Source organism: Quercus robur, chromosome 2 (genome assembly GCF_932294415.1).
Source record: "Quercus robur chromosome 2, dhQueRobu3.1, whole genome shotgun sequence".
In the NCBI taxonomy this organism is placed as follows: domain Eukaryota; kingdom Viridiplantae; phylum Streptophyta; class Magnoliopsida; order Fagales; family Fagaceae; genus Quercus; species Quercus robur.
In genome coordinates this window covers 88,963,917-88,975,911 of record NC_065535.1, presented here as the reverse complement: position 1 = coordinate 88,975,911, position 11,995 = coordinate 88,963,917, and the positions used below count along the sequence as shown (strand labels likewise).

General features: G+C 31.5%; 1 protein-coding gene across 1 annotated transcript; it reads left to right on the top strand.

Moving 5' to 3' along the window:
• Nucleotides 1-8,248: 8,248 nt before the first annotated feature.
• Nucleotides 8,249-9,910, top strand: LOC126715690 (gamma-glutamyl peptidase 3-like). The gene is made up of 3 exons (XM_050416432.1): nucleotides 8,249-8,734; nucleotides 9,076-9,408; nucleotides 9,527-9,910. The coding sequence occupies exons 1-3, from the start codon at nucleotides 8,417-8,419 to the stop codon at nucleotides 9,620-9,622; spliced, it is 747 nt and encodes a 248-aa protein (XP_050272389.1). The 5' UTR covers nucleotides 8,249-8,416; the 3' UTR covers nucleotides 9,623-9,910.
• The last annotated feature ends 2,085 nt before the right edge of the window (nucleotides 9,911-11,995 follow it).

Here is an 11,995-nt window from a genome sequence, read left to right as displayed (position 1 = left end):
TACGTCGCTACCACTTCCTCTTATGGAGGCTCAGTGAACTCGGCCATCAGATCTGCGAGGACCTGGCCCTACCATGTTTCACCATTGCACTCACTATCACACAAGTTCTTTTCACAGACGGCGCCAATTGTAGGGACACATTTTGTAGTCCAAGCCCAAAGTGTGTGGGATATTGGCCCAGTGAGTCCAGTACAATAAATTTGTAGAAAGTGTGTTAAAGAACTAGGCCTTAATGAATTTGACAATGGCTAGTATGGATGTAGAAGATGATTAAGCAAGAACAAGGAACGTAGAGCTGAATGAATTCACTGTCCAAAGAGGTAAGTTTGCATATAAATCAATTAGACACGATACAAGTGCAATTTAGATTGTTATAGTGCCTTTTCTCTTTTTTTCCCTGGTCCCCTTCTTCTGGGGTCTCTACTCTCATTTATACTACATCTCTTCCTTCATCTTTACCCTACACGTGGACAGTTGATGGTTTATGCTGATACTTGTCCCATCAACCTCCTTTAGAAGTCTTTGGGGGATGGTTATAAGTCTAAAAAAGTACTGTTTAGAGGTCACTTCCTCATTAATGTGGCCAGCGAGTTAGCTACAAAGTATTCAATGCGGTGGTAGCAGCTTTCCCTTAGATATTTTTGGATTCCCATCTCTCTTATACGTTTATGGCGCATGTCCCTATCATTAGAGCTTCTTGGAAAGTCACTTTGATCATTAGAATCTACATCTGATCTATATTTAGCTTATCCGAGGAGATATTCCTTCTCGAACCACCTTCCCATTTGTATCTTACTCATTAAGTCCTGAATTTGAACCATTCATTACCATTTGTTCGTCCTCAGACTACTCACGCTCTCGGCCAAGGCCCAAGGCCCAATATATGATTTGAGCCCTTAACCCTACACTAACTTATACTAATCAATAGAATCACCCACTAACCTTAATTAACCTTTACGGTACTCTCTCTCTCTCTCAAAAAAAAAAAAAAAAAAAAAGCCCTTTATGGTGAAGATGGATTAATTTAAAATTTAATAAATGTTATAATTTTTCACATTGATTTTTTTTTTTAAATCCAATTTTTCACATTTATTTTATATAAAGCATATAAACTTATTTACCGTAAATGTAACTCTTTAGATATATTTTAATTTGGATTGCTATAAAAGTATGGTATTGTACTATGATCAAGCTATATGGGACTTTTAATTTTTAATTTTTTATACAAAATATATATGCTTAAAGGCGACAATTTCATAAAATAGCCTAATCTATAGAGCCTACATTGTTTTGATTTTTGATATATATATATATATATATTTTTTTTTTTTTTTGTGGTTGTATATATCTTATCATTATTTTTGTTTTTCCAATATCTCTTAATATGTTGTATTCATTGGTCCATATTTTTTAAAACAATATTTCTAGATATTATTTTGTTTGTGGTTATCGATAAATATGGTGATCAGTGATCACAATGTTTTGACAATATCAAAATCTGTGATGTCAATTTATTTGAGTTACATGAATTTTTTTCTCTTATTGAGTTTTGTTTCGAAGAATAGTATTTTGACCCTTACGTGTTTTAAAAACTCTAATACCACTTAATAAAATCTAATTTAAACCAAGTAATTTATACAACAAAATTAATGGATATATTAATCACAAGAATCAAATACCAAACCTAAAGAAATAATAATAAAGTAGAGAAAATGCCATAAAAAGATTTAGTGTCTGTTTGAATTAAACTTATTTTTGCTGAAATTGAAAACTAAAAACTGAAAACACTGTAGCAAAATAATTTTTAAATGGGTGAATAGTACCGTGGGATCATTTTTAATATTTTTAAATACATGAACAGTGCATGCATAGTGCGTAAACAGTACATATACTGTTCATAAATAGTAAATTTTGTCTCCAAAGTCAACATAAGTAGCTTAAAAAAAAAAAAAAAAAAAAAAAAAAAAAAAAAGAGAGAAAAACATGGAATGGAAATGCAGAGAACGCGGAATCCAAACTGCACCTTAATAACGAAATGGAAAACTAATTAATGAATGGCCTCTTCAATGGAAAAACCTCAAAAAATCCAATATTTATAGAAAATTCACTATAAAGAACAATTACAATAGTCTATAGTCTATACTCACAAAACCTTTACAATCATACACTCTATTAATCCTTGTAACTCCCTCATTTATCTTCCTACCGCAATAGTCCCAAAACCCTTAGAATCCTTCTATAGTGATTTTTCGCATAAGCGAACTTCACTTCACTTGTATGAACTAAAACCTCTAACATTCCATGGAACTCCTCAAAAATTCATAGCAACTGGGAACTAACTAGAATAGAACTCTATTATTTCAAGGAATCAATAGTTTGGGTAGAAACATTCAAAGAAAAACTATAAAAATATGTCACAGGAGAAGCATATGCTAAGAAAAGGAATTTAGATTTGTTTAGGTTCAAGAGTCAGAGTGTTTACTCTTAGAGTAATAATATTGATATTATAGGTTAGTAACCTCCCTTCCCTCGATTTGTGAAATAAGGGTGGTTTTTTGCAGTGATTTCTCTCAAGCGAGTGTATAGCGAAATCTCGACGACAATATAATGTACCAATTTTTTTTTTTTTTTTTTTGAGGGGAATAATGTACCAATTTTAAACAATCATATTTCACTCAATGAAAAAAGTTTCATTTAGAATCCTAACAAAATTATTTGGAAACAACCCAATTTGATACTATATTTTGACACTGAAATTTACCTAGTACCAACAATCTCACCAATTTAAAACATGAAATATTATTTTATTATTATTATTATGAACAAAATATTCTATCCACCATGGCTGCTATGGATAAGGATGGCATAAAAGTAATTGGCGGCTAAGGGTATTTGAGTAGTTAACTTGGAGTTGGAGGGCAGTTCATTACCGCCCGCACATGCACATAATTCACCGTGGTCACTTGGCGAACCCCGCAGCGTGTAAAGAGAATCCGACGCGGTCGCGTTTAAAACTTTAAAGTTCACAGCTACGTATTGCCGTCACAAATATTATACTAATATTACTTACTATTTTGTCTTTACAATAAGAGCGTTGACTTCAGCGTGTTCGCTAGGTTGTTCTCCACGTTTTATTTGGTTGAAACCTGAAATTCCCACGTGAAAAAGATCACCTACTACTTACTACTACAATTGGCTTTTCATTTTATTGGTCATAAAATTATAAACCAAGAAATCCATAAAAACAAATGAAAAAAAAAAAAAAAAAAAGTCGTTTTGTCCAATATGAGCAAAGTTAGGGGGAAAAGAAACCATTGAAAGACACGATTTTGTACTAACTAAAATTAATGTCTTAATTCGCATTGTGAAAGAATAGGTTTAGATTGTGACAAAGGAGCTAGAGTATCATGCGGGGAAAGAAAAGAAAAAAAGAGTTAGAGACACACGGCCAAAATAGGCATTTGTCTTTTTTGTCCAAAAGATGTAGTAAAATGCTCTGTTCTAAAACTATTTAGAAAAATGTCTTAAAACTTAATTTTTAGAAAATCGAGTTTCAAAATAGGAGTATTTCGTTAGATAGTTTCAGAACAGAGACATTTTATTACATCTTTTGAGCGAAAGGAAAAAAAAGCTCATTTTTGCCAGAAATGCACCCGTGCAATTTTTGTTAAATAGTGGGGGAATAGAAGAGTACTTTATCATCTAAAAAATATAAGCCAAGTCTACTTTAAATGCTATTTTATAAGTATAAAAAATAGAAAATAGTATTAAAAAAAGATTTGACAACCAAGTGATTAGTATGAGTTTTAATTAACTCTATTAGTACTAATAAATATTTTAGTTTAATAATAAATAACAATCATCTGAACCACAAACGTTATATTTTAAAACTTTCTAAATAAAAAATATCCAAGTGGTCAGTTGTCATGTATATGTATGTTAATTATGATTTCCTTTTCTCAAATGAAGAAATTAGAAATGCAGATGCTACGTCTTTTCGACATGGGGTTGTGTCAAATAATGGCCAATGGGTCATTGCCTAACTCTAGTACTTAGTACTTACTCGGATTTCAATTTCATTGGTAAAATCAAAATTGAATAACCCCTTGGACTTTTGAAAAGGTTACGTTTCAATGTCTCATAAAAAAAAAGGTTATGTTTCAATGACCGTTCATTGTTACAATGAGACATTATTTGAAATTTTTTATATTTTTTTTGGTCTACAATTGTATACAAGATTCGGAATAGATTTTACGAATAATTATGATTTAAGTCAGTGGCGGCTCTAAGAATTTTGTTTTGGGGGGTTATTAAAAAATTTTAATAAAAAAAGAACTTGAATATATTGAGTTACCAACAAAAAAAAAAATTAAATAAATAATACATGAAGTTTTATAATTTCCTTCTACAAGTATTCAAATTTTGAATTGTTATATGATAGTTCATTATAAGTATCTATTGCCAATGTGGGTAGCTATAAGTCTATAATCATTTTATTTTGTTAAGTTCATTTAACATTTTTATTTTTATGTAGTTTTTATTATCTATTTGTTTTTTTTTTTTATAAAAATATTTTAAATTAAATGACTAAACTAAACTCACTGGCTTTGTATTAATTATTGACGCACACAATCACACTCATTCATACATAAAATTATACACTGGTGTTTACTTAACCAATCAAATACTTGGACAATCACTATCTTTACGTTTTTTTTTTTTTTTTTTTTTTTTTTTTTTTTTTTTTAATTTTACTAACTTTATAACAAAAAGTTGTTATAACATGACAACAATATACACATATGCAACAAACCATATCTATTTCCTAATTATTAAATTATATATATTTATATTATAATGTACACACAAACATCCACACACATCATAATTCACACAAATAATATTATAACAAAAAGCAATGCACACAATCAATATTAGATACACTCACACACATAATATAAATTTATAAAAAATAGTGACACTTACAATTCACAAACACTTACTTTTTATTCTTAGAGTTGGAAATACTTGTAATAAGAGTGTGTAAAATTTAAGACAGGGTGTACAAATATATTTTTAAGAAAAAATTATAGTATTAAACTAACAAAAAAAAAAATTATATATATATATATAGAGAGAGAGAGAGAGAGAGAGAGAGAGAGAGAGAGAGAGAGATAGAGAGAGAGAGAGCGATGCCCATGGTTTAAGCTCCCATGCATGCACCTTTCCTTATTACCGTCTTTGTTCAAATGACTCCTAAAGATTCCCTGTAACGTTCTCTCTCTTATCTAGATTTACTGTTCACCGTTCAATATTTGCTTTAATTTTTATAATGAACTTTCCATTTATTAGAGCATCTCCAACAGAGTATGCATAGCCAAAATATAGAGAGTATTTGCTCCAAATCTCTATTTTTCATGCTCCAACCGCTTCTCTATATCCAAATTTTTTTTTGGCTAATAAACAGTAGCCCATCAAGTCTGATGGGCTACTGTTCATTATTCAAATCCTTTTTTTCTATTATAATAATTAGGTGTTGAATAAAAAAATGTTGGAAGATGTATAGTTGTTAAAAAAAGAATAAATAATGAATAAAGAAATAATATTTAAATGAGATAGAGAGTCTGTTGGAAAATGTATTTGAAAAAATTGGTAGATAAAGGTAAAAGTCAATGTTCATTTTCCAAACAGTACAAAAATTTGATTATTCTGCTGGAGATGCTCAAACCTTTAATATATAACTTTTTTTTTTTTTTTTTTTTTTTTTTTTTTTTGAGAATCCAAACATGTTAGCATTTTATTAAGATATAGGAAAATCAGCAGATACAAAACGATAAATATCTGGTGGCAACATCCTCCATCCAGATTAAAATAGGAAAAGAAAGTCTCACTCTCTGCGCTAAGGCATGGGCCATGATGTTTTCCTGCCTCCTAATATGAGAGAAGGATTTGGTTCGTAACAAACCACTTATAGACTCAATGTCTTTTACAATGTGACCGATACTAGGAATTGTACAATTTCCATCAGCAAGTGCTTTAATAACAGTTTCTGCATCTCCTTCAAAAATGGAATGCGCGAACCCCAACTCATGTATGAACTGGACTACTCTGCGTGCTACCGGAACCTCCAGTATTATTGTGGATGTTGGTTTGGGTATTTTTTCTACTAAAGCCTTCATGACCTGCCCCCTATTGTTTCGGACAACCACCCCTATCCTTGCTTGATCCGATTCAACAAACATAGCCCCATCAAAATTTGTCTTCACCACCGCTCCTTCTGGTGGTTTCCATTTGATGTCTCGCTACGACGAAGCTTTCACACTAGACCGAGAATAGCTTTGAAAATCCCTCAATAGTGAAGCAGCGGCCATATATATCATGATTTTTTACATGGCCATGTTGATGGTGTGAAGTGTGAGAAGTACATGAGCATGACCAAGTAAAAATGTTTATCTTCTTCCTACACTGCAATTGCTATGACGAAAATTCCATTCTTTATTCTAATTCGGGAACTTCATAGGTAAGAATTTCTTGTTTGGTAAGCTAGCTGTTTTATTTTTGACCAAGATATGCGTTCATGCATATAGATGTGTTTGCATTTGTGTTCTACTTGATGTAAAAGAAATATGGCATTTGACTTCATCACTATGAATTTAACAACTTAATGCTGTTCAATAAAATTAAAGATTTGGTATCAGAGAATTAAGAGCTGAATTATTAGTGCTGAAATTATAAATTCAGAAATTCTGTAACTAAAAATTTAGTGTTTGTATGTTATTGTATTATTTGATAATTTTACTAGTTGAATTCTGATAAATATGTATAACTTATAATATAAGGCCCGTTTGTTTTGTTTAATCCAAATTTTCAGATTTGACCCAGCAAGTGTTTCAGATTTGTTTTAGCATAAAACAAATTTTCCCAACAAACAACCCCCCACCGAAAACCTCATATTGACACCCCTCACATCTTTGTTACCCCCATTGTAGCCACCTTCGCAACCACATATTCCAATGTCACCCTTGACAAATTGATATTGACAATTGCATAAAAATATAAATTGTTATACAAACTTTACAAAATAAAATAGTTACACCTATGCACATTGACAATAAATAATGAATACTCATAATAATATCAAAATATGACTTGTAGAAGAAAATAGTAAAATGTCATGTATTTGTTTTTTTTTTTTTTTTATCGATAACTAGATATATTCAAATTATTTTTATTATTATTAAATTTTGTTTAATTTAAATTTTTTAGTGATCCCCTGAAAAGTAATCCCTTGTAGCCGTGATTGAATTCGTAGAATATTGCATGCAATGTAATACCATCAGACCAAGATGATCAAGACCTCAGCCGGCCACTCAATAAGATAGAGTCTATTTTATTTATTTGATAATAGAGAAGGTAAAAAGTTAATTTTTTTTCTTTCTTAAAGCACTAGTAATAGTGGTGCTAAATAGCTATTTTGAGTACTCTATAATAGTGGAGCCGAAATAATATTTTTCGACTCTACAGTTATAGTGCACAGCCAAAAAGTAATTGAAAGGTAAAGTAAAAAAAAAATTGCGTTCACACTACTTTTATTTTTAATTTTTTTTTATTTCTTCTGCATTTCATTTTGTGTTCACATTACTTTTCCTCTCTCTCTACCGTGATTTCTATGGTTTTGATGGTGGTTGTGGGTGTGTTTTGGTAGTTGAATGAAATATTATTTTATTATGTTAAAAGCTAAAATAAAACTACTGCTGTTGGATGTGAAAATGTAAAATAAATAAAGTAACTTTTTGTGGTGCTAAAAAGTTAAAAATTTGGTTTCACATTTGTGGATGCTCTTAGTATTGGCTCTCTAAGAAAAACCAATGGCTTATCGAAAAAAAGAAAAAAAAAAAAAAAAAAAGAAAGAAAAAGAAGAGAAGAATTTTTTTTTGGGAGAAAAAAGAAAAATGAAGAACCAATGGAACCTAACCTGCAGCCAGAAAAAAGGAAAAAAAAAAAACAAAAGGAAATCTAGCAAAACGTGTCTCCTACACAAAAGTTTGTCAAAGTCAAATGGTAACACGTTCTCACTTTTGATTTGCACAAGCGACAAAGGTCTCAACTTTTTTTACAGTGGCATATCATTTTTTATTTACCCAAATTCCCATCACATGAAAAATTTCACCTGACTCTATTATTATTTATATATTTTTGCTTGGTCACCTCTCTTTATCGCTTACACAGAAGAATTCCATTATTGAGATCTATAAAAGGGGTCATTGCCTCTACAAACACCCACAATCCAAATCCAAATCCAAAAAATTTCTTCTAAATTCCTTAACTCTCTTACACACACATATTACTATATTTAGTAGCCACTTCAGTTTCAAGATTTTATTCAATCTATTTTTGTTTTCTAGCTAAAGAATTGATGAAGGTTGAAGGAGGAAAAAGATATGCTGTTCTTCTAGCAACAAAGGATTCTGACTATGCTAAGAAAGTATATGGTGGGTACTTCAATGTGTATCTTGCAGCTTTTGGTGAAGAAGGAGAAAGCTGGGACTTGTTCAGGGTTATTGACGATGAGTTCCCTGATGTGAATGAGCTCCAAACTTATGATGGTTTTGTAGTTAGTGGCAGTCCTAGTGATGCTTATGGCAATGATTTTTGGATTCTTAAGCTCTGCTTGCTCTTGCAAACTTTGGATGCCATGGAGAAAAAAATCCTTGGGATTTGCTTTGGTCACCAGGTAATTAATTAACCTTTGAGGACCAATTATAATTAGCTACTACTTTTGCTGAATTGAAATCACATAAATTTGTCAAAAATCTTACAGTTTAACTGGCAGATTTGGTAGTTCAAACAAAAACGTTTATGTTCAAATTCTTCCACTCTCAATATATCAAATTAATAATATATATAAAAAAAAGTCACAGAAATCTCATGCAGGATTTGCATGCAGTGTCCATAAAAATTAATTAAGGTCACATCCATTCTTTATTAACTTTGGGGCCTCCATTTATTGTTGATTCAAATACAAGATTTATCATGCAAATATAATATTATTAATAATCGATCTTTATGAAGCAGGTATTATGTAGAGCATTGGGTGGAAAAGTTGGTAAAGCCTATACAGGGTGGGATGTGGGGCTAAGGAAGGTGAGTATAGTGAAAGACTTGGCCCCATATTACTTCTTTGATGACTTGGGTGAAATCCCTACATCCCTTTCCATTATTGAGTGTCACCAAGATGAGGTTTTTGAGGTCCCTCTGGGTGCTGAAGTGATTGGATTCTCAAACAAAACAGGTGTGGAGATGTTCGCCATTGGAGACCATATTTTAGGCATTCAAGGCCATCCCGAGTACACCAGTGACATTCTTCTTAATCTCGTTGATCGCCTTCTCAGTATGGATGCTATGGAGGTAGTTTAAAAAAACAAACAAACGAACAAACACTTTGTCCATTGATTCATAGTCTCTATTTTGGTTATATTATATATATTTAGCTTGTTTTTAAATATATGAATTTGAATAATTACAGAAAGGTTTTGTGGACGAAGTAAGGTTGGGAATGCAGACAGCTGAACCGGATAGGATGTGCTGGGAAAGGATATGCAGGAACTTTCTTAAGCGATGATAGACTCACGTCACTTGCTTTCTTACTGACCCTGGAATCCTTTTTCTTTTTTCCTTTTTCTTTTTTCTAAGAAAAAAAATTATGCTGTTTTCTTTCTTAGACTAGCCCAACATGATTAGCATGAGCAGGTCTTATACTCTTATACTGTGTAAGATCCTTTCATTAAGAAAATTAATTAACTGTAATGCATTAGAGACAACAAAGATTCAAGTACATGTGGGAGTAATTTCTGTGACTTTCAGTTTTGCAGTCTTGAATAATATCCATTTGGGAAACAAATTAAGCCAATTGACTTTCAGTTTTGCAGCTGGGATAAAGTGAATTTCTGTAGCACAAAGCTCTGTGGATTGTTTTTGATACTCTTGTTACCTAGATCCAAAAAGCATTCGCATCAAATCAGATGTGCAAAAATAAAATAAGGCCCAAAATACGTCCACGTCTTACAAGTCACTGTAACTCATGCAATATAATTTCTTATTATTTCTTTATGCTTCAAGGATGAAAGAAGAAATGACTATAATTATTGTGTGTGAAAAAAGAGAAATGATTAAATAGAAAAAATGACTATTTTTTTTAATGAAATAAAGTATCTGAATAGATAATTTAATGTGTTTGTTTTGAAAAATGGCTAGATAAAATAGATTATTATGCTAAATAAACAAAAAAATTTGCATGAGTTGATGCAAATGCTAACATAGATCTAGATTATGATATATGGATAGAGGCTCCTCCAATTCACAACATGGTAACTTACAAAATAATTTTTGTGTACTTTTAATCATATAACCTACTTAATAATCATGTGATTTATTTAAATGATTTAATAAATCATGCGATAATACATGTGAATAGTCTAAACCGTTATGTAGTGGATTAAAGAAAATTAATCTAACCTAGTTTGGAGGTGCAATGGTGTGTCAATTTCACTAAAACCCGGTTTGGAGGTAAAAGGGTCTTCATCAAGTGCTGTGATGTTTTAGTTTCTGATGATGTTCACATCTCAATTGGAAGAAAGAAGGTAGGTTTTGCATTTAAACCTATGAAAAAATTAGTTAGGTGAAATACTGACAGGACTTTACAATAATAATGAAATCGACACCCTTGTTCCTCTCATCACGTTTACGGTGTTGGAGTATTTTAATATTAATTAATTAAAATGAATAAATGTTACAATATAAGTGTAAAGATATGGGAGTGAATATGGAAGATGAGGAGTTAGTGAAAATGTTTAATCCCACATTGAAAAGGAGATAGACTATTTTATTCTTTTTAATTGTGGTGATTAATGGGCTAATATGAATTGTCTCAAATATTGAGCTAGATTCGTGTGGAAGGGGGAGGTGAAGGGTGGAGATATCAAAATTGGAAATGGATCAGCCTCTTGGATCCTCCTACTTGATCTAACAATTAATCTTGTAACACCCACTACATCAGAATAATGGACCTAATTAATTAGATTAATTTGGGTAGTAATTTCGTGAGGCCAATTAAGCCTATAAATAGACTCATTCAGGTCCAATCCAAGTTACTGGGCTTGAACACTTTGTGCAGAGGTTGTTCTAGCCATACGACACTTGTTGGGCTGTTGTATCTTGGGGGAGACAAGTCAAAGACAGTCTGCACCGGTTACAAAGTTTAGCCAATCAAGGGCTTGAATCTCTTTAAAGAGAGCGAGTGTAGCGCCTCAACCCAAATAGTGTTGTGTAATTTCTTTCTTTACATTAATAATATTCAAAGAAGTATTATTCAGTTTCTCGTTTTGTTATTTTCATTATTATTGTGTTTACACCAACAATTTTAAAGAGATTCAACACATGGAGCCTACACAAGAGAAACCAAATGAGCCTGTTGGAGATCTCAACAAGCCCTTTAAGGGAACCCACTTTAAGAGGTGGAAAGGAAAGGTCCTCTTCTACTTGAGTTTTCTCAAAGTCTCCTACATTCTCACTGACAAGAATCCATTAAAAGTTCCTACTGATGAGATGAGTGAGGAAGAATATAGTCTCCATTAAGAAAAAATAGATAAGTATACAAAAGATGAATATAATTGTTGCTCTTATCTTTTGAATTGTCTTGCTGATCATTTCTATGATTATTATGATACAACTTATAATTCTGCTAAGAAAATTTGGAAAGCTTTACAAAGCAAATATGATACCGAGGAGGCAGGTGCAAAGAAGTATGCATCATGAAGGTGTGGATTTAAATGCAGTAGATTAGATTATACTTAGATTGTGTAAATTTGAACTTTAAAAATATTAGACATGTGCACATGTGTCTTACATCAAATATGTATTAAATTAATTTGAGCGGGTCCGTTTGGATTGAACTTATTGTTGCTGAAACTGAAAACTAAAAACTGAAAATTGAAAA

Coding starts and splice junctions, on each gene's coding strand:
- LOC126715690 (XM_050416432.1), top strand. CDS start 8,417: ATGAAGGTTGAAGGAGGAAAAAGATATGCTGTTCTTCTAGCAACAAAG. Junction 8,735..9,075: donor GGATTTGCTTTGGTCACCAG/GTAATTAATTAA, acceptor TTTATGAAGCAG/GTATTATGTAGAGCATTGGG. Junction 9,409..9,526: donor TCAGTATGGATGCTATGGAG/GTAGTTTAAAAA, acceptor GAATAATTACAG/AAAGGTTTTGTGGACGAAGT.